The 22,944-nt window shown below is 39.6% G+C and overlaps 2 protein-coding genes across 3 annotated transcripts; both read right to left on the reverse strand.

Moving 5' to 3' along the window:
- Positions 1–8,311: 8,311 nt before the first annotated feature.
- Positions 8,312–9,976, reverse strand: LOC105050154 (uncharacterized protein At4g06744). Its single transcript, XM_010930063.4, has one exon. The coding sequence runs from the start codon at positions 9,833–9,835 to the stop codon at positions 8,462–8,464; it is 1,374 nt and encodes a 457-aa protein (XP_010928365.1). The 5' UTR covers positions 9,836–9,976; the 3' UTR covers positions 8,312–8,461.
- A 2,331-nt stretch (positions 9,977–12,307) lies between these two features.
- Positions 12,308–15,497, reverse strand: LOC105050155 (cysteine proteinase mucunain). 2 transcript variants are annotated; one of them, XM_010930064.4, is made up of 5 exons: positions 14,928–15,495; positions 14,207–14,442; positions 13,988–14,128; positions 12,691–13,140; positions 12,308–12,568 (listed from the first exon to the last, which is right to left on the reverse strand). In XM_010930064.4, exons 1-5 carry the CDS (start codon positions 15,412–15,414, stop codon positions 12,485–12,487), a joined length of 1,398 nt encoding a protein of 465 aa, XP_010928366.1. In that variant the 5' UTR covers positions 15,415–15,495; the 3' UTR covers positions 12,308–12,484. The 2 variants fall into 2 exon arrangements, with proteins under 2 accessions (XP_010928366.1, XP_019708079.1); XM_019852520.3 differs by having other exon boundaries at positions 13,988–14,442; positions 14,928–15,497.
- Positions 15,498–22,944: the final 7,447 nt, after the last annotated feature.

A 22,944-nucleotide genomic window follows, 5' to 3' on the forward strand; every position in this document is an offset into this window, starting at 1 on the left:
ACTAACTTCTAGGAGATTCTTCCGTGCCTATTATCCAAAATTATATTTTTACATTAATTTAATTCAAAATTAAATCTAACAAATCCCAAAATTAAAATCTCGCTTAAAATCAGACTCGTCTCTAAACTCGATCAGAATCATCAGATGAAGCCTTCCCCTATGCTAATCCTAGAAGGATAATTTTAGAGAGAAAAATCCATCAAGAGAGAGAGAAACAAGCTAGAGAGAGAAAATTCTAGAGAGAGAAAGTAGAGAGAGAAAATCAGGGTTCAGTCTGAAAGAAGAGAGAGAAGAGAGAGAAACTCTCTCTCTCATCAATTTCAATTTTTTTTATTTATTTACTTACTTATTTGTTCATATATATATATATATATATAAATATATATATATATATATATATATATATATTTATTATTATTATTTTTATTATTATTATTTTCTTTTCTTTTCTTTTTCTTCTTTTCTTTTTTTTTTTCTTCTTCTTTTTTTTTTTCCTTTTCTTTTTCTCTTTTTCCTTCTTTCTCTTTTCTTTTTCTTCTTTTTCTTTTTTTTTTTTCTTTTTCTTGGTTCTTCCCGTGCCGGAACAGAGGACCGGCGTCCTCCGGCCTTGACCGGCCGTTCGGGCCACGGCCGCCGCGGCGGAGGCCGGCGGCCGACAGGGGCCACTCCCCCGGTCACGGAGGGGCGGGGCCGGCGATCGATTTCGATCGCCGGTGCCGGAAAAAATCCATGGGAAAGAGACCAAAACAGAGGTCTCTTTCCCCGACCGGAAATTGGCGACTCTCGTCGCCGGCAGCGCGCACAATGCACGGGGAGGAAGGAGAAGAAAGAGGGGAGGAAGAGGGAAACTTACTTCAGCCTCCGGAGACCTCGCCGGCGAGCAATACGGCGAGAAATCGGACGGTGTCCGCGGCTCTAATTCGAGGAAATCGGAAAGGAAAAGAGGGGGAGGAGGCCAATGATCGGTCTCAAGAGGGAGGGGGTATTCTTATAGAGGACCCTAGGACTCCGAGGGGTCCTAGGAGTCCTGATTTTCTTGGGTTTCGCCGGAGAAGAAGACTCCTATCGGGAGTCTTCTTCCCGGTTTTGCATCCCCTGTTTTGTTTTTTTTTTTTTTTTTGGGCTTTGATCTGCTGGCTGGGCTGAACTTGGTTGGGCTATCACACATCATCTGTAGAATTATGGAAAACATGAGAAAATGGTGTATCAGCTGAGATCTTGAAAGATGAGATAAAGTCTGTAAGAGATCTGTATCGTTATAACCACAGCAGTGAGACATAAAAGCCATGTAGAACAGCAGCATAAAGAAGGGAATTGACAATTTGAAGCAGCTAAACCATAATCTTGAGAGAGTATCGGATATAGGGTCTTGAATAATGAGTCTTGTATAAAATGGCAGCTGATTTGTTCAATGTCAAGCCCAACATCAGTAAGTAAAAAACAGTTGCATACAATAGAACAGAATCTTAATTGTAACCAGCTACACAGGACAATGAGAGCATAAAACCATGTAAAACAGTCAGCAGGGGCCGTAAGTCCAACACATCTTCAGATACTCCCCTTAGATTAGATGGTTTAAGTTTCAGTAGAGAAAGAGCATTGAGAGTAGAACATGGAAAATAAAGGCTGATGCAGTAGAAAACCAACAGAGAGAAATGTAAACAGCAGCAGATATTGTAGGTGAACTGGCAACCTTTGGAGATGCTATGCATGGTAGCAGTGTAGGAACTGATGTGACACCCATAGAACTTGTAACCTGTGATGCATAACGGTTGTGAAAGAAAACTGGACCCAACAGATTGATATATGCCGAAAAAATGGGCTAGGAGGTATATCATCATCATTCTAATAAAAACATGACAATTGGCGCATTCCCAACTACAACTCCCAAATCCTGTGAAGGTGATCCAGAAAAGAGCAGGTAAAACATTACATTGAAATGGCAGATGTACAGCAGCAGAATAAGAATTAGAACTCCAAATATAGCAATTAGCATTAGAACCCCGTTGAAGTAACGAAGAGTAAATGGTCGGATCTCAGGTTGTAGAATGCGTGAGTAATAGATGTTGAATGTTGAAACAATGACTTGATATGGAAGAAAGGCCACCCTACAAAAACAGTTAGAGAAATCACACCATTTTTTCTATTTTTTCCTTTTCTCTCAGTTTTTTCCTTTTTCTTTTTTTCTTTGGAATATTCATCTCCTCCTTTTGTAATACTATTTTTTCTTTTTTCCAGCTCCCCACATTTTTCTTTGTTTTTTTTTCCTTCCATTTGGTTGGAGGTAATCTATCGTGAAAAAATAAATCCCATATCAGATTACCATATTTGGTATGAAAAAGAGAAGAGAGAGAGATGGTAAAAAAATAGTGAGCTCCATGCTTATTTCTCAACAAGAGAAAGTAAAACAAATATCATAGAGGATTGGTATTTGGTATATTTCCAAGCGATAATAATTCAATAAAGTTGCTATATAATTATTAAATTTGTTTGATATTTTTTAAAATTCATTCAATAGAGAGCTTTTATAAAACAATTAAGATAGAGATGACATTATATAAGGGGCTACGTGATTATAGTCATTATACAAAAATTAATTGGAGATAACAATACTATCTTAATATTAAAAAATATTTTATATTAGAGGATATATTTATAAATTTGATCATATTCCTATATAGATTTATCTCCAATCAAACATAGTAATCTTTTTTTAGTATTATTTTTCAGAATAATTTTTTCATCAACCAAACATAATAAAAATTATTTTCTCTAGCAATTATTTTTTTAAGATAAACGACTCTCTATAATTATCAAATTATCCTGTAATCTGACGTATCCCAACCAAACGAACCTTAAGATCATTCTTGTTTAAGCTATCAGCCATAGTTGTAGTCCGTGAGCTTGGTCGCCATATGCTAAAGAGTGAAATAAGATAAATCGGAGGAAGCAGTGTAACTAGGAGCAAAAACACACAAAAAGGATATACAATAGCCAGTAACTACGCTCTTTACCGTATCCACCATGTCCAGGAAAACCCACAGAGTAAGCATGAGCAAGTAGGATACGAGCAAGTAAGGGGTGCATAGGCAACTGGTCTGGCAAAATAGTAACATCTCCTATGAGGATCTGATTTACAACCCAATCAGCAGCTTGATTCCCCTCTCTACATATATGAGACAAAGTGTAATGTTGGTGAGAAAATAGCCACCGGCTTATATCTTTCATCCAGTGATGCGATTTGAAGAAAGCCGTTGCAGCCAATTAAGAACAGTAGCATAGTCACCTTGAAGGCATGCCCTCCTTGTGTCAAAGTGTGTAATAAGATATTGGAGGCCTAACCACGCCCCAATCATCTCAACATGTGGGACCGAAGATTGGGCCAAGCATTTACCTCCAACAGCCAATATAAGACCTTGATGATATGATTTCTAATAACAAAACTAGCAGCAGGGCAATTGGCTCTCACCATACTATCAAAATTTATTATAAGTATCCCAAGAGGAGGAGATCTCTAAGAAATTAAGTTAGAAGAAGTATAAATTAAGCTGATTACTCAGCTTAGAGGGACCCCAGTTCCTTAACCAGGAGCTCAAATTAGGAAGAGATGACGATGATGGTAGGCATAGATTAGCGTAGAAACACATGCATCGTTGCAGAAGATCAAAAGGTTGCAAAAATTTATCCTAAAAAGTTCTCTCATTTCTCACCTGTCATATGAGCGAGGCCATATACGCCAATAAAGCTTTTTCCATCTTATCTATAGAAGAGCTAGCAAGAGAAATTAGAAGCATCATCAAAAAGAATGGTAATGAACAACCATAATTCTGGTTTAAAAGGATCAAACATTGTTTGGCAAATATACATTCAATTATAATGTGCTGATAATTCTCCATGCATTCTGGATATATATCGCAGTCAGCAGAGGTATAATCGATAATGCCTCGAAAGAGTAATAGCTTCTGGTGGCACCCCTTTGCTTGAGAAATCTTGCATGGACCTTGGAGCATATGCACGATGGATAATGTGTAATCAGGAATCGGTGATAATGTGACGTGTTACCCACCATGGGATTTGGCGTGGTCCATTAGACCTGGTCCAAATAATAATTAGACCTAAATGGATGGTAGCAGTCATCATTTTGCACATGATATAAGATAATATTTTTTACTTATCTTTATTTATATATAAAATTAAATATTTATTAATATTTTTATAATATTTTTGGATATATATATATATATATATATATATATATATATATATATATATATATATATATATATATATATATATATATATATATATCTTTATTTTATTATTTATTATAAAATATTTTATTGAAAAAAATATTAATAAATTATTATTTTGCATTTCCAACATTTGATGAGGCTCCGCCACTGGTCCGGTCCAAATACTCCGGTGGGAGAGTGGGCATACGCATCCATACGAGACGTAGCCACCATGGATCCCTCAAATCCTACTACATCGCACTGATGTTGCGAGTGAACCTTGCGCCCAAACGGCCCAGCCTCTCCGGCATGGATTTCACCGCGATTGCAGGCCCCACCTCGTGCAACCCACGACTTCCATGGCCCACTCTCTCTCTCTCGAGCGGCCCAGGAGGAGGACGCCGCGGTGGCTTCGCGCCAAACTCTCTCCCTCTGGCCTTAGCCAAGCTGAGCTGAGGGGGGAAGGAAGTGTCCGCACGAGAGAATAAATGGCAAGAAACAATCCGAACGAATAAAACGAAAAAAAAAAAAAAAAAAAATCGGCCCCGGATCAGGAATTGATATCTGGGATCAGGTTAAGCATAAAGGTCGTTCGATCGGGCCTACTGAGCTCGGCATGAAAAGTTGGGTGACAAAACTGGAATGGTATACTGGGCCCGACACTAATAAGTAGTGCAAAGCACTGCATTTCCGGATGACAAGGGAAGAGTTTGGCTTTGGATTTTTTTCACCTGAGAAAAGGCTTGCATTTTTTTGGCTTGTGTATCAAAGCTATCATATATTTCATCTGGTTTTTATCTCGTTCAATATGTTGGTAGATATATTGGTTCGTATCGATACGATGTAATATACACATAGGCCATAATTATATCCACGAATAGAAAACGATGTAGCCCGATATATGGCCAATATTATATTAAAAATATCATCTAATATTTGCTAATCCACCTTTTAGAATTTTTAAATTAAATTTTAATTATTAATTATTTAAATCAATAACTAAATACGATAGTTAACAATTCATAATAATCAAGACCTCGGAAATCTTTTTTTAAATATCCGCTGAGATTTCCAAAGTCTCGTTTTCCATTTTGGTCCTGGACTCCTTTGTCACCCGAGATGAATCGGGATGTCCATCTTAGCATCGGTGAGCTTCCCAGATGCCTGTAGTTAAAAACCTTGGCATGAACTCTCTCTCTCTCTCTTTCACAAACACAGAGAGAGAGAGAGAGAGAGAGAGAGAGGGGGGGGGGGAAGATGCAAGAATTCTCTCACATGAAGGAGGTATCAGAGATAATATAAGTTTTTCAATAGAAAACGAAACTAGTGTGCATCATATTTATGCGGTTGTCTTTGGCACGCAGTGGAAAGGAGAAATTACTGCGTGCTAGGACTACTCTTCGTTAAATTCAATACCTCGTGGAACCTTCAAGACTCCATCGAGCTGTTGATACCAATTCTGATGTTGATGTGTATGCATTACGACCCAGTGGAAAGCTTTCCAGAGAAGTGGAGGATCCATCATCCCTAGCTAGGCATCTTCATCGCCCACCACAAGCACCAGCAAGTGCTCCTGAAGGCATCCGAGTCACGAGACGATCATAATTAATCATTCGCTCAAAAAAGCTCTCTGATTTGAATCTCTCAAAAGTCATGGATACATGTCTAGTTTTGCACCATCCCAATGGCATAAACATATTTCATCAGAAGTGGGAGTGCACGGTGCGCTTACCGTATGAAGGATTTTCCCTCACCCCATTGTGGTTGTGGTGTCGAGCAGACGTGCTTTCCCAAGTTGCTTGTTGGTCCTCCAAACGCGCTTCCATCCACCCAACTTGTTCTATTTCACGTTGTAAACAAAAGCTTCAATGAATAAATGATTCACAAAAAGCTAGCTATTTAGTTTCTCCTAATTGAGGGGTCTGAACTCAGGATCAATTCAAATGGAGCGCTTTCATTTACTTGTTTGCTCTAATTGAGCCCGTACACCTAAAACAAAATTCTCAATTCATCCAAAAAGATCAAATTTGACATGGAAAGGTAGTCTCTGAGATCCGGTTCCGAATGCGTAAGAGAATTCATTTTAATTTTTTCTATTTACTTCCTTATTGTATGTGAGCTATTTAAATAACGTTTACATGATGCATAGAATAAAAACGACTCAATGGTGATTTTTCTATATGTGCATCAATTTCATGTAAAACAAGCAACTGAAATCAAATTCTCAAATTAAGCTATAGTTCACACACCTCAAAAAGTTAGAGTATGCTTGATTGGATGAGAGTGGTGCGTGGTGGGTTGCTTTTAGTAACGTCTGATTCTTTATTTTTGAGACTGGTCTGGGAGAGGTCCTATTCCCACCCTTTAATTTGTACCCATCCTCTCCATTATTTGGCCCGAAGCCGCGGGTACACAGGTGCCCATCCTCTGGAATCTAATTCCTGTTCTTCCTCTTAAATAACAGGAGATCATATCATCCAAACTCAAATTAAGTAGCCAACACCATTGACGGTTACCTTTCCAAAATCACTGGAACAAAGTTGTCAGTATAAATTATTGGATTCAACAAAATTCTGGATTGACAAAATTATACTTCAAATCAAAATTTTAAGTTTATGAGAGTTTCTAATCATGTATCTAGATAAATATCCTTCATCTTTTTATTTATTTATTTATTTATTTTTATTTTTTTATTTTTATTTTTATTTTTTAATTTTTTTTATGCTCCTCTCCATTTTTTTTCTCTTTCTTTTTTTTTTACTTTTTTTTTCTTACTTTTTTTTTCTTTTATACTCCTTTCTCTTTTCTTTCCTTTCTTTTCTTTCTTTCTTTTCCTCCCTGCTTTTCTTTCTTTAATTTACCTTTCTCTTTTCTTTTACTTTTCCTATCCAATCTTTCATTCTTTTCTTCGTTTTCCCTATCTTCTCTCTGCATATTGATAAGCAAACTCGCCTGCAAATAGATTGGTCAAATCCCCTATCCAAATCAAACCAACCAACGGCTGCGAATCCGACACATTGTCACAGTTCACATCAAGAATGATTAGTCTTGTATCTTTCGTGATTCTTAAGTCATGCACGTCAAGCACTTCTTTGATCTTATTGCAAGGGATGCAGATTTTAATCTCATATCGATTATTCAGTCAGACAATCTTATCTTATTAGATCCGGACATTCCCCTCCTATATGAAGGTGCTTTTTGGATCCGATCACTTTGGCACGGCTCAAGAGGACAAAGTCATGAGAGGTCACCCATGCCACATAAGGTACGTCCCAATGGGTCTTCAAAATGGACAATATCTTCACATCAGGTTAGACACGGATTCCGACCTCATGAGCCTGGCTTGACCGACCGCAACATTGATGGTCCATACAGGTCTCCCAATATACAGTGTCTTCTCAAAAAGGCTCAAGCTGAAAGACGAAATTCGTTCAAAGTAGACTACGATTCCCTAACTGGGGGGTACTATTGTAGGGGGTACGGACTTGAGTCCTACATCGATTGTTCAATCAGAAATCTTGTCTTATTAGGTTCGGATGCCCTCCTCCCATGTGTACTGCGATTTCTTGACTAAGGGGTCACTGTTGCAGGGGGTGCGGACTTTAGTCTCATATTGGCTATTCAGTTAGACAATCTTATCTTATTAGATCCGATATCTTTTTCCCTTCTTTCTACGTGAAGATATTTTTTGGATTCGATCGCTTCAGCATGTCTCAAGAAGACAAAGTCATGAGGGTCATCTACGCCATTCGAAATACGTCCCGATGGATCTTCAAAATGAACAATATCTTCACGTCAAGTTAGACAGGATTTCAATCCCATGAGCCCGACTTGACCGATTGCAGCAATCCTCAAGCACCCACCAACACCTTCTTCACGTCATACGGGTTCCAATCACATGAGCCTGATTCGACCAATTGCAGCAATCCTCATGCACCCACCTACACAATCCCGTGTGTATTTTTTTTATGGGTTTTTTTATCTTCGTTCTAGCATATAAAATTACAAACATTCTTTTTCTTTCCTGCATTCCCCTTCCACACAAACAGACGGCGACAAACCTGTAACGGTTCCAAATGAAATGAAACAAATTAAGCACAGAATATCTCGCATTGGCGCTTCCTCTCTTATTCTCTCTTCTTAGTTACACCAATCTACCACCTTATTGACAGTTAAGCACACCACCATGAGGATAATAGAGAAAATAATCCCAACAGAGCACACTCATATCACTTGCCATGCCGCTGGTGAAGCGCCTTGTAGGCCATGTATGGCGGCGACGCCACCGCCGGCCGCTGCATGGCCTTCGTCGTCGCAGGCGTTGCCGGCGCGACGGGGCACTTGCAAGGAATGTAATGAAAGAAGGGGCAGAAATAGTGCCTGGGATGCGTGAAGAACCACCAGCATTCGTCCGGCCGCCGCTGGTCGGGGAATCCCGGTATGCAGTTCTGCCGCACGTCCAGCACCCCGCTCTTTATCAGTTCCCAGCAGCTGTACCCGATCGACGTAAAGTAATTCCCCGAGAGCGACAAGTTCGCCAACTGGCCCGTCTTCGCCAGCCGGCACACCACGTCCGGCACGTTCCCATAGAGAAGATTGCCTGCCAGATTGAGCTGCTCCACCTTCTGCAGGCATCCGAAAGAAAGCGGTATCGGCCCCGTTATCTGATTAAACCCGGCATCGAACACCGTCGCTTCGCTTAGAAGCCCGATCTCGTACGGCAGGCAGCCCGATAAGCGGTTGTTGAGGAAGAGCACCTCGCGAAGAGTGCTCCCAGCGTTGGATATGGATCTCGGGATGGGGCCGGTGAAGCCGTTGTTGGCCAAGGTTAGATAGGCCACCTGCGTGCTGCCGAGGTTGAACGGCAGGGACTGGTTGAAGAAGTTGTTGTTGAGGAAAAGGACGTCGAGATCGAGACTGAAGATGGAGGGTGGCACGGCGCCGGCAAAGAGGTTGAAGCGGAGGTCGAGGAAGGTGAGGTTGGCGAGGGGGAGGACGTCGTTGGGGAAGGGGCCGGACATGTTGTTGTTGCTGACGTCGAGCTCGTAGAAGTATTGGAGGCCGGTGAGGTCGGGGATGGTGCCGGTGAAGTTGTTGGAGTTGGCATGGAAAAGGGCGAGGTCGGGGAGCTTGTCGATGAAGCCGGCGATGGTCGGGGCGCAGAGGTGGAAGCCGTTGAAGTCGATGGAGGCGATGGTCGGGGTGTCCGGGGAGTCCGGTGGGGCCTCGCAGTAGAAGCCTTGGTAGGTGCAGGGGCGGTAGCCGACCCAGGTCTGGGTCACGTTGTTGGGGTCGCAGGTGATGGTCTTCTTGAAGAGCTGGATTACTATGTAGGCGTAGTATTGCTTGAGGTTGAGGAAGTCAGATGGCTGGGGTTCGCAGCCGCACGTCGACAGGGGAGGCGCCGAGCCCTCGCCGCCACCGCCACCTCCGATGCCGATATCGGTGCCAGAGCCGGTGCCGACGCCGATTTCTATGGTCTCTCTTTGTGGGGCTAGGAGTGAAGTGTTGGAGTGGGCATGGAGGAAGGAAGATCTATGGAGGAATGTAATGAGGAGGACGAGGAGTTTTACACAGTAGCAGCAGCTTTCCCCAGTTGCCATCGTACTTTTTCTTTGCTTGATAACTAATTGTGGAAAGGAATTAATAAAGAAGGTGGAAGAGGAGCTGATGAAAGGCTAGCTCTTTGTTCTAGATTATAACCGGAAGAAGAGGAATGATTAGAGGAGTGGCGATGGTGGGAGGGGAGGGAGAGTGGGACGAATAAATAGCGGGGGCGCAAGCTGGCGATACGCGAATCCAACAATGCTTTAAAAAAAAATAAAATGGGAATGATATTGTGGTGGTGGTCTCGGCTGGGGGGTCCCGGTGAAAGAGGCGGCCAAGATGATTGATGGTTGCTGACCAGTTTCCAGGCCTGGCTGTTGGGCACCAATTTTGTCCGGATGGTTGAATGAAAACCATATAGCCCTCTGTATCTCCTTTTCTTGGCAGGTAACTTCCACTTCATTCCTGAATCAAGTCCAATGTAGTGTCACCTACTGTTTGCCATATGAAAACAAAATCTTCATAAGAGATCAAAGTCAACAAGAGGCGTCTGTTGGAGTTGATGTGTGATACGTATTGACTCGGTTGTGATGCAGTCGACGTAATGTATGTAACCCATTCTATACCGTGCTGCAGGTCTTGCAGTGTAGGTTGTTAGATGCTTATTAGCTCTTTTAACCCGAGGCAGGCACTCTAGTCAATTTTTTCAGCTTAAGATAATTAGTTAGGATGCAGTGGAAAAAGTGGTCCATTAAGCTAGTTGGGCAAAGTTTCGGATGATGGAACAGTGCCCGTTTTCAAACCGTTCAGGTTTTGGGGTGGGGTGGTCTATATGCCGCACTAATCCTTGGATTGCAAAAAAAAAAAAGAAAGGCAGTGGTGCCGTCTTCGTCACGAGGAGTGCGTCGGTTAATTGAGGTCACAAATTTGACAGAGGTGGGGGGCTTGAAGCCTTCTACCTTAAAATGCCACGTGCGAGCAACTCGACCGGATAGTCGAGGGCGACGGCCACATGGTTCCGAGAGCCCATGATTCGCAGACCCCAGTAGATGTGTTTTCAAATCTTTCATTTTCCCATCCACCCACTTGTCTACTTCATTGGTCTCTTATAGTGGACTTTTAGCCAAACATGAGATCACCTTTGTCGTCGTTTTAAGCTCCTCTTCCACCGTACCAGCCTAGAGAAGCTACGTTTGAAAACTCCAAACAATGCACGAAGTATCGCGGATATATTTTATTGGCATACCATACGTAGAGGATACAGAGGGGAATAATTCCTTATATCAAAAAAAAAATACAGAGGAGAATAATTCCAATAGCATGTAACTCTTTGTACTCAACCGTCTCCCAGTTCTTCATTCTACTCAAAGGGCTCTTTTCCTTTGTCTAAGTTAGAGAATCGGTTGTCCCTTGGAATGCAGAAAATATGTAGGGAAATGTAGCGGCAAAAGCCTCTGTTTCATTACGCAACTTTAGATCATCAATTTGGGGTTTCTCAGATTAATATGGCCAAATTTGGAACACTACAACTTTCACTGTGACCATGTAGAAGCGACAAGAGCTAATATGGCTGGTCGGTTCACTCCAGGGCTAATCATATGTCGCCCGTCGTTTGTGCGATGTACCTTTTCTATTCAAAGAACTAGAAGAGAAGCGAATTGTGATGTGGTGTATGTTTGTCAACCTGACCCTGATATTAACCGAAGCCATCCTAGCCTCGGTAAAGGTCGAAGTCAATTTTATCTTGGTATTGGTCAAAGTGCCAATTTGGTCTAATTGAACAATGGAGAAGAGCGATGTATTTCCAATTCAAAAGCAGTTCATGACAATTAATGGCTTAACCATGATGGTTTGGATCTAGCTGATTTAAGCATCAAAAGATTCCGTATTGAATAAATTCCGGCAAGGGGATGTTTTTCTCATATTTTCAGATCAGTCAGTACTAGGTAAATCATTATGCTTGAGCTCAAATATGTGTCTTTCAGCTAAAACTCAACCAAACTTCCAAGCTCAAAACCTCAATACCAACCTCTTTCTCTTCACCTGGCTTTTAGCTGACCTTAGCTTCTCAATTCAGATTCTAGCAGCAACAAATTGCATGTTTGATTCCCAGGACTCTGTCTGTCCTGTATTCGAGCTTTCAGAAGCAGAAGGCGATCTGGGTCAATTAAGCTTCATGCTGACACTTTGACAAATAATGTTCTAATACAAATAGAAACAATAAAAACACAAATAACAAAGGAGACAAACAAGTGGAACCTTCCTGAGAGCCCCCCAAAAAAAAAAAAAGACGTTGGCCTTATATAGGCACACAAGTTATGATCGGCGAGGCATTCCAAGTAGCTGAAGCATTAGGCCATACGTGAACGTACAAGACAGACAAGGCAATAAGTCAATCACCATCAGTTATTAGTGCAACTGCATGGTTTTAGATTGTGAATACTGAAGTAGGCCATGGTATGCAGATGGACAACTGTGTTTGGATTTTTTATAAACTAAAAGTCATCTGCATGCAAAGCAAATCAATATTTACATAAATAAGAAAGCTGAGTTCAATATCATTTCATTTATCTGACTTCTGAATTTGATAGCTATTTACAGGAGATCGATAACAAGCTATGCTTCAAGTTCTTAAAGGAGAGGAATGGTGGGGTATTCAACAAAAGAACCCTTCATCCTCTCCTCATCAACAATCAGTGGACTTATCATGCATCAGTGCCGGAGAATGCCCAATGAGCTTTGGCAGGGATGCGAACCAGAGCCTTCACTCCAAGTGGATTGTCCTTGCTCTGTTTATTCACATCAAGCAACCAAAAAAAATCAGTCACAAAACAAAATTCAGAACCAATATCAGGATATAATGCTTCACAAGCGTTTTCACATAATGATTTTGTGAAGAAGAGACGCTTACCAGTTGACAAGTTCCAGCCTTGACATTGCAAACTGGGTAATCATGAGGGCAGCAGCTGTAGCGATCTTCACAGCAGGTGGCCCCCTCAAGAGGGCAGCATCCCCAGGCAAAGCAGCGGCGGCCAAACTCATAGACACAGCAGCAGGTGGTGCCAGATGGGCAAGAGTAGTAGTTGTCACAAACGGCAGGGTGATTCACAGGAGAAGGAGGGGATGGACCAGGGTTGGGTGGGTTCTGGCCCTTCTTAGTAGGGTAAGACGACTCCATGGCGATCCCACACTTGCCGGTGGATGCGTTGACATTGCGCTCCATCCTGATATACCCAGACTCTCCCCAGTCACCACCCCATGAGTTCCTGACAATCCAGTAGTCTTTGCCATTCTCAGTGCCATAGCCAACCGCAACAACACCATGGTCAAGATCAGTCCCGCATCTTCCAGTGAAAATTCCCTAATAATAAACAAAAAAAGAGTTTAACATGCTTATGTCCTCTATTAGTTTCTTATGAGAATATGACTTTCATCTGTTGGACATAATTGTATCCTTGTGTAATAGACTTTAAGCTTTTAAAAGTGACCAATCAAATGCAAATGAATCAGTCAAAGCAGAATGAAGCCATTTGATCAGTATCATCAGAAAAGTTGGAAACCACCACAAATATCCTTTATATTCCAGTTTTCTGATAAGAAAAGGTGTGCTTCTAGCAGTTTGAGGCATATAACACTGATACATTCAAAGAGAACAAAATCCAAGGTATATGTTGGATTTGTACATACATATGCTTTAATTCTCATTTTCATGTATAATCTCAACAGCAAAATACTCCAAGATGAATGTAATCAAGGGTCTCCGATATAAGAGATGCTCAACTTCATAATTATCGAGAAAATATTCGTTGCAACGGTGATACTCCGTCACCGTTGTAACAAACCAATGAAAAATTGGGAATACACAGGGTAATGTAGGGTATTATCCATGGGAATCGATGTAATACATAGCAATCGATGAAATATAAAGGCTTTCATTGGTTTGTTACAAATTTGACATGATATCACCGTTGCAACGAATATTTTTTTATAATTATCTAGGAAAACTAGATCCAGCAACCGGCCAATTATGAATGTAATCAAATCAACACCCACTAATTTAAAAGGATGCCCAAAATCATTCTTGGGCCCACCACCAGAATTCTAAGCCTAAATCATAACAGGGAAGATTTCAATCAAATAAGACTCAATTAAAAAAGATAGCACCAAAGCCCATCAACACTCATCAAGCGATATAACCAGAGCCTCACCGAATGGTATAGCTGGAACTCCCGGCCACCAGCTTCAATAGCGACGCTGACAGGCTGGTTTGCGACAGCCTTCTGCAGGGCCTTCTCATCATTCACAGGAACATCTTCGTACCCATCAATGGAGACAACCTTGGCGTTCTTCTGCACAAAGAATACACTGAAATCAATCAGAGCCAAACCAAGCACCGATTTCTTACAGAGAATGACCAAGAGACGCACTCTGTACTGGTCGCACTTGCCATCACGAGCCTTGTAGGGGTAGTCCTCCTCGGTGTCAATACCGCCATTATTGATGATGAACTCAAAGGCATAGTCCATGAGGCCACCGTTGCAGCCTTGGTTTTGGCCATTGTCGCAGTCCACCAACTCCTGCTCAGAAAGGGATATCAGATCGCCTGTCACGATCTTGTTAATCCCTTCCACGGCAGCAATGGTGGAGAACGCCCAGCAACTCCCTTCAAGAATCATACATGGTCCATCAGAACCCACTTCCCAATAATGGATTAAAAGTTTTACGATCAACCACAGATGGCAATCTTCCCAATAAAAGCAAATTTTTTAAAATTGATCTTAATTAGCAGGAGACAAAATTTTCTATTTGAAAGATAATATATTATATGCCCGATAAATTCGGCACAAGATAAAGACAGATTCAAGAAATCCGGCGATTTATCCGAAGCCTGTAACTAATCGATTAAACTGTTCCGAGGGAACAACAATCCTGTACCATCGACTCTGTCCAGAGAATCCGCGAGACAGAGACCCCAAGGAAAACAAAAGACCAACAGGGAGGGTTAAAAAGACCAAAATACCCTCAACAAGGTAGGTACAAGTAAAAAATCACCGCGAACCAGCCAAGTGTAAAATAGTAAATTTATATTATTTGGCCGGAATGAAGAGGAGATTAAGGGGAATAATTGGAGGGGTTAGGGGAACTGACCGCAGCTGCCCTGGTCCTTGACGGTGGTGACGGCGCCCTTGTCCCTCCAGTCGACGGACTCCGGCAGCTCCTCCCCGGCGTTGTAGCGGTAGCGATCGCTCCCCAAGCGGGCCCTACGGCGGTGGCTGGCGGGGCGGGTGCCGAGGTAGACGGCGCGGTACTCTTCGTTGGTCATGTCGGCGAAGCGGTTGAGGCCGAGGCGGAAGGAGCGGTGGCCGGAGTCGGCGGCGGCGTTGTGGGCGTCGATGAAACGGACGTTGTCCTTGAAGATCTCAAACCTCCGCTCTTTCTCCCCGAGCGCGTTGTCCGCCCGCCCGTGCTTCGCGAGCCACCCCTCGTAGAGGAGCCGCATCTCCTCTTCGCTCCGCTCCAGCCCCTGCACTCCGTGGGCCTCGTCGTAGCTGATGATCGACATGTCCGGCGCGGCCACGGCGGCCGCGGCCAGGCAAAAGAGGAGGAGCGCGGCGGCGACGGCCTTCGAAACCATACTCGTAGATCCTAGTGCAGGGGGGAGAAAGGAAGGAAAAGAAAACGTGGGGTTTTTTTTTTGTTCTTTCTCTCAGGGAGGGGCCCGGACGGAGTTTTATAGGCGGAGGAGAGGAGGTATGGATGAGCCAGGACTCTAGTTGCGAATAAACGGAAAAAGGGAATATCCTCGATAATTAGTCCGTGGGAATAATAATCAAGGCTGGTGAACTATCTGTAAAACAACTCGGATTTGCTTATTGGGAGGCGGGATAAGTGGAATAAGTAGGGTTGGAATAGGAGTCGGTGAGATCTGGGCCAACCAAAGCTACCCGTCAAAGCGGGGAGGACTACTGGAATCGTTTCTCCGCCACTCGTGGCACGAGGTAACGCTGGGCGACTCGTTGACCGGTCAACTCTACGGCTTTTACCCGCTGCCGTGTAGGCGAGATGCATCATGTACGGATGCTCTGTCGCACGTAATATCTACATGCCGGAATATAGATCGCCGTCCAGTGCGTTTTCCACGGTGATCTCGTGTCCGCAACTTTCCTTTTTCCAAGCACGCAGTGTTTCACCAAAACAAGGGAGAAAACAGCTTGAAAGAGTTGTGCTCCGTTTCTTCAGATTTTAACGCTTTTTTCGCCGGAGAGATAGTATTTCACCCCCTACCAAAAAAAAAAAAAAAAGGAAAAACTGGCACAAAGAGCTTTACTCCGCTCCTCAAACTTTAACGCAGATGGTGCGTAATGCGTCATTATAGAAGAGACGGTAAAGCCGGGATTCACGCGTGGATAATCGTGACCAGCAGGAGGATGTCGTTCCAAAACTGCAGCCAGGGCTGAGAACGGATTGATACTAATACATCGGCATCAAATATGGATATAAATATTAATCAACTGTAAAAATTATAATTATATTTATTTTAAAATAATATAGATATAAATATGATTCAAATAAGATGATTAAATTTTATAGTCATCAAATCAAAGATATAACTAACGGTGTATTTGGTTAGTCATTAAAAAAATATTTTTTATTTTTTAATTTTTAAAAAAAAAAATTAAAAAGTAATGTTTGATAACAACATGAAAAGTAAAAATTAAAAAAATTAAAATAATTACTTTATATGTAAAGTAAAAATTTTTTACTTTTCAAAATTTATTTTTCAATTTTTTTTACTTCCCCACATCTGAAACGTCAAATCAAAAAGTAAAGAGTCCGAACTTTTCTCCCTTGTCAAACTCTTCACCTCTCCACCCTCTTTTTCCTTCCTTTTCGAACCTTTCTCCCTCGTCAAGCTCTTCACCTGCAATCTCCAAATGTTGCTTTTTGCTTTATAGCAACATAGTTACCAAACATACTTTTTGCTTTTCTACTTTTACTCAATAGCAAAAATAAAAAAAATAAAAAATATTTTTTAAAAATTAAAAATCAAAAAATATAACTAAATGCATCTTAAGTGGATGATAAATCAAATTTATAATATAATTATATAATCATTTATTTTTTTTAAAAAATCATGAGTACTATATAAAATTACATAGGATTACGACTAGGGGTGCAAAAGAGTTGAGCCGCTCGTGAGTTACTCAAGCTCGATTCGAGTCCAAGCTTGATTCGATTTGGATATTATCAAGCTCGAGTAACTTGAATAATTTTTTGAGTCGAATTCGAGTAGCAAAATATTCGGCTCGAAAGCTTGTAAGCCTACTCAAATTTATACATATTTGTAATAATATTATTTTTACTTATAATATATAATATATATATTATTAGTAGATTAAGCTTGATTTCGAGCTCGACCATGGCTCGATTGATATTCAAGTCAATCTCGAATTTTATCTATTTTTCATCGAATTGAGCTCGAATTTGAGATATTAAGATTCAATCGATCTCGAGCCAAATTTTGAGTCCGAGTATTTTGAGTCGAGTCGAGTTCAAACTTTCAATTATTCGACTCGGCTCAACTCGATTGCACCCTCAATTATAAATAAAATCAGAATCAGATAGTTGTCTATCCATATCTTTCTTTAACGAATATGGATACTGTTGAAAAATGTGTCATAAAGTCAATCATCTAGGTTGTAGATGATTATACTTCATATAAGTATATAAATTATAGAATGATAAATATGATCTGGTAGATTCATCATAAAGAATATATCTTCTAAAATAGAACTCATATGTTATGATGAAGTCCTTAGAACTACTTTCAAAATGATAAAGGAGGATTTATCATGTGGTTTTTAAATCTTGCTCGCGATTAAATGATACAATTATTACAAAAATAATAATTGTATCAAGTGTAGGTTGTTGTATACCATATTAGTTGGTTGTCTTCTTAACCAAGATGTATGGTGATATGGGTATAGCATACGGGTGATGTGTGGGAGTATATTTCACTGAGCGTGACTACTTTCGGAGCATTCTGCTGTCAAGGATTGCTCTGATGGGATATGAGTATATGTGTCCCTCGGACCTAAGACTGTCTCGATGACTTACAAGCAACTCACTATATTTTAGTATCGGGCTATTCGAATTTTTAATTCGATGATGAAAGATTTTTGGGTACAGTCAAGTACTTGTGAAGTCTGAGTGCGAGTCAAGATGGGATTAACCACTCCAAGTAAAATTAGAGATGATGCATCATTGTGTTTCAATTCAATAAAACTTTGGTCAAAATAGTCCTAGTGAAGAATCACAGAATTTTTGAGGTTGAGACATAATGTAGATCACTCTTTCTGGATTGATAGTTTACCCTTAGTCGTCCTTGAGCATCAAGTGTCAAAGGGATGAATTATACAGTAACTATATCCACATGGGTTCTAGAGTGTTGCTAGGCATACATTCGTCCTATCCGGACGTCGGATCCCATTGCTAGATGGTTACATCGATTAGTACAAGAATTATTCTTGTGCTATCAGTTTAAGTTCGAACCTATGAGGTCACACACATAGAAGTACTTGTCTGATCAAATGGCTTTTCAACAATTATGAATTGTTGAAAGGTTTAATTATCAATTTGATTGATGATTAATCTTATGCAAAGATTGTAATAAATTGTTTACTAATAGTTAGTAAATTAGAGAAATAATTAATTAACAATATGATTATTTATTGACTCAATTTGATTGAGCAATGGAGATTGGATTAGATCTAATTGAATTGGATTCAATTAGATTGGCTTTGGATTAATTGGATGCAGCCCTATTGAATAACAGGGCTTATTCCAATTGATTTCAGAGATGCATGAATTTGAAATTATTTTAAATTGAATATAATTCAATTAGTTTTATATAGGCTTGGATTGGATCTAATCCTATTAAATAATAGGCTTGATTGGATCAAGCCCTAATATCAAATGAAGCACCTGATCTCCATCCCTAGATCAATAGAGTTTTAATCTAACTAATTCCCAATTGGGTTGGGGCCTCATTGGACTAGGATCCAATTAGTTAGTTTGTTATAACTAATTCCTAAATTGATTAGGATTGGAACCAAGGATTAGTTAAAGGTAGAACAAGATCTTGAATCCTATTAGGGAATAGGACTAAACCCAAACCCCATGTGATATTTATTTACGTGTCCCATCTCTTTTCATGCGGTGAAAAATACCTCACGCCCTATTATGATGCACCGCCCCATCTCTTCTCTTCCTCCCGTGGAAAAGGAGGTGCCCCAATCTCCTCTTGATTGCCGCCCCAAAAGAAAAAGAAATAAGGAAGGGGGCGTCCAAGGGTTGGACGCCCCAACATTCCACACGCCAAGAACCGTTTCTACTCTTCTTATTGGTATATTTTCTAATCTTTTTCTTGCTAATTTTTAGACATCAAAGAGAGGCTTTTCTGCTGGTTATACAGTAGAAAATTAGAGAAGAAAAGTTCTTCCCAAGGAGAGAAAGATCAAGAAAGAAGAAGGGTCTTTTTTCTTGCGTGCAGCCTTGAAGAAGAAGGAGTTCTTCTTTCAAATTTTTTTTTTTTATTTTTTTTAGATAAAAATTAGATTAGATCTGATTTTTAATATGTAGATTTAGAAAAAAAATATCAAAAAAAAATCTGGTTTGATTTTGAGGCTTCTTGAAGTTTTAGATCAAGAAAAAAGATGGGTCTTCTTTCTTGCGCGCAGTCTTGAAGAAGTTTTTTTTTTAGATTTTTTTTTAAAATAAAAATTAAATATAATCTGATTTTTAACATGAGAATTTGGAGAAGAAATATCAAAAAAATCTGATTGGACGTTTGGGGCTTTCTTGAGTTCTTAATCAAGAAGAAAAAGGGAGAAGAACCGTTCTTCTCTTGGATTCTTCTTTTGAATTTTTCTGGATCTCAAGATTTTATATGATTTTTAATATGAGAAATCAGATTAGATTTGATTTTTATCATAGAAAATTAGAGAAGAAAAGTTCTTCTCAAGGACGTGAAAGAAAGAGAAAAAGGTTCTCTCTTATACATGAAAAATTGAGAAGAAAGGGTTCTTCTCTTGATCTCTATTGTAGAGATCAGATGCATAGATCCAGAAAGAAAAAGAGAGGGTCTCCTTATTCTTCAATTCCATCATGTTCCTCTCAAATCAATCAATGGATGGTGTCTTCGTGAGCTAGCACTCTCGGAGAGATCAATTAGCACGAGGACTTCGTGTGGATATCCGTAGAGATCGGATGTGTGTGTTGCTGTCAAGCATCATGAAGAACCATCTACCATAAATTTTAGATGCGATGATCTGCTACCCATACTCAGGTATGAGATTTTGATCTAAATTAATTTTTAGATGTAATCTAAATATGAATTAGATATGATCTAATTACACTTAGATATGTTCAGTATATGCTGATTTTAGATTTCAGATATACATATATGCATATTAGTTCATGTCATAGATCCTATATGGTGATTTAGATTTGATCTAAGCATGCTTTATAGATTAAATTGTTTAATCTACATATGCTCCGCTGTAAAATTTTAAAAATGCATGCACATCACCTACCATGCTTCATCGAACTGAGCTCGAATTTGAGATATTAAGATTCAGTCGATCTCGAGCCAAGTTTTGAATCTGAGTATTTTGAGTCGAGTCGAGTTCAAACTTTCAATTATTCAACTTGGCTCAACTCGATTGTACCTCCAATTATAAATAGAATCAGAATCGGATATTTGCCTATCCATATCTTTCTTTAACGAATATGGATATGGATATAGACATTAGTTAAATGTTCAAATTTTTATCCATATCCGACTAGATTCAAATACGTAAATAGATTCGCATGGATATTATCTAATCTATTTTCATCCCTAATTGCTGCTAGTCAAGGAATAAATTTTGAAGATAGAAGAAAAAATTTTCTGGATAAATTTGAAAGAATAAAATTCTTTCATGGACTAAAAGTTTTATGTGTTTGATTTTTTTTTTTGAAAAAATTATGTGTTTGATTGAATGGATAAGTTTAGGACTATTCTCTTGTGACAATATTTTATGGAAGAAGTAAATGCTTTAAAAGGAGCATCTGCCACTTCACCCACATCTTTTTCCTCGTATCGATTGATATCATATTTTAAAATAATTAATTATAATTTAGTATTATATTTTATTTTATTTATAATATATTATTACTGCAAGACTCAAAATCTCAGATGGAGAGATTAGATTGAGCCATGCTGGAATGGCTGTGGTGATCCAATTCGAGTCTCCTTCGAGAAATCTTGCAAAATAAGTTAAGAAATTGGATGAGAATCCTCTGGTTCTTAACCCTCCGATGCTTAAGTCAATTTGAGCCTCGAGAATAGGAGGTGAAAAATTAGAAGAATAGAGAGCAAGAGGGTTAGTGAGGAGCTAGAGAGTTTATGACTTCGTGAGAGCTAAAGTTCTAACTACAGAGTCTCCCTCTAATTTGAGCTTGAGATTTGGGAGTCAGAACTTACCTGAAGGATCCTCTGGCTCTCTATTTATAGAGGGACTGATGAGACCGTTGGAAGAGTTTGTTAGATCGTTATAGGCTAGTTGTAGAGTTTGTTAAGCCATTGAAGGTTAGCTATAAGTAAAATAGAGCATAGCTGTATATATTAGCTGGAAATGAGGTCATACTTAGCTATATGTGCCAGTTGGAGATGAATTGTAGCACAGCTATATGTGAGATTGTGATCAATTATAGCTTAGTTGTAGAGATCATGGCAGGCTTTAATAAGATGACTATGGCCGTCAATGTAATAGTTCACCTCGATAAAATATCGGGATGAAATCAAATATCATATGAGATCCTGAACGTCTTGGATATATATAATACTCTACTTCAGGTCAATATTTATGTGAGCTGAAATAAATCAGGTCGGTACTTATATGAGCTGAGATGAGTCAGATCGATATATATATGAGCTGATCATAATACTTTATCAGAAGTCAATTTAAGTAGCTCAAGTTGGTATTTATATGAGCTGAGATGAGTCAGATCTACATTCAGCCTCTAATTCAGATCGGCACTCAGTCTCTAATTCAGGTCGGCTTTATATGAACTCAGCCTCCAATTCAGGTTGGCTTTATATGAACTCAACCTTCAATTCAGATCAGCTTTATATGAACTCAGCTTCTGGTTTAGATTGGCTTCATTATGAGCTCAGTCTCTTGTTTAGGTCTGCTTTATATGAACTTAGCCTTTAATTTAGATCGGCTTTCTAGTGACCTTGGCCTTCTAATTAGATTGGATTTTTAGTGACTTCAAGTTGAGGTCAATTTTATGATGAGTTGAGATGGGATAACCTCCATAACACTTGGCCCCTATTTTTGAGTCTCAAAAATTTATTTTGGATGAAAGAAGTAGTCTAAGAAATAAGTTCTCAACTTGTTCGAGGTGGCAATTTTGAACCATTTGATTTTTCAAATGAATTGCTCACAACCTTGTGTAGATCAAAAGATATCCTCAATCTAGATATCAATATTTTATAGGATAATCTCAATCCTGAGGTCGGTATGATCATGATCTAGAGGTCGGTATTTTATAGATTTGAAAAAATAACTTCGACCGTGAGGTCGGTATTTATATGAGCTGAAATATAATCTTGATCTTGAGGTTGATATCTGGTAGAAATTCAAGATAATCTCGATCTTTAGATCTATATTTGATAGAACTAAAAAATAATCTCAATCTTCAAATCGATATTTTATAGAACTGAAAGATAATCTCGATCTTTAGGTCAGTATTTGATAGAACTAAATTATAACATTGACCTTCAGATTAGTATTTCATAGAATTGAAAGATAACTTTGATCTTTAGATCCGTATTTGATAGAACTGAATGATAACCTCGATCTTCAGATCGATATTTAATAAAAATTCAAGATAACTTCGACCCTGAGGTCAGTATAACCTCAACCTTGAGGTCGGTATAACCTCAATCCTAAGGTTGGTATTTTATATAGCTGAAAGATAATCTCGACCTTCAGATCAGTATTTCATAGAATTAAAAGATAGTCTTGACCTTCAAATCTGTATTTGATAGAATTAAATGATAACCTCGACCTTCAAATCGATATTTGATAAAACTGAATGAAAATCTCGACTTTCA

The sequence above is a fragment of the Elaeis guineensis genome, chromosome 8 (genome assembly GCF_000442705.2).
Source record: "Elaeis guineensis isolate ETL-2024a chromosome 8, EG11, whole genome shotgun sequence".
Taxonomy (NCBI): Eukaryota; Viridiplantae; Streptophyta; class Magnoliopsida; order Arecales; family Arecaceae; genus Elaeis; species Elaeis guineensis.

Bases quoted from the DNA above. Each gene is read 5' to 3' on its own strand.
- LOC105050155 (XM_019852520.3), bottom strand. From the start codon at position 15,414: ATGGTTTCGAAGGCCGTCGCCGCCGCGCTCCTCCTCTTTTGCCTGGCC. The intron at 14,443-14,927 runs GTCAGTTCCCCT...TGATTCTTGAAG, and splicing joins CAAGGACCAGGGCAGCTGCG to GGAGTTGCTGGGCGTTCTCC. The intron at 13,141-13,987 runs GTGAGGCTCTGG...GTTTATTATTAG, and splicing joins AGTTCCAGCTATACCATTCG to GGAATTTTCACTGGAAGATG.
- LOC105050154 (XM_010930063.4), bottom strand. From the start codon at position 9,835: ATGGCAACTGGGGAAAGCTGCTGCTACTGTGTAAAACTCCTCGTCCTC.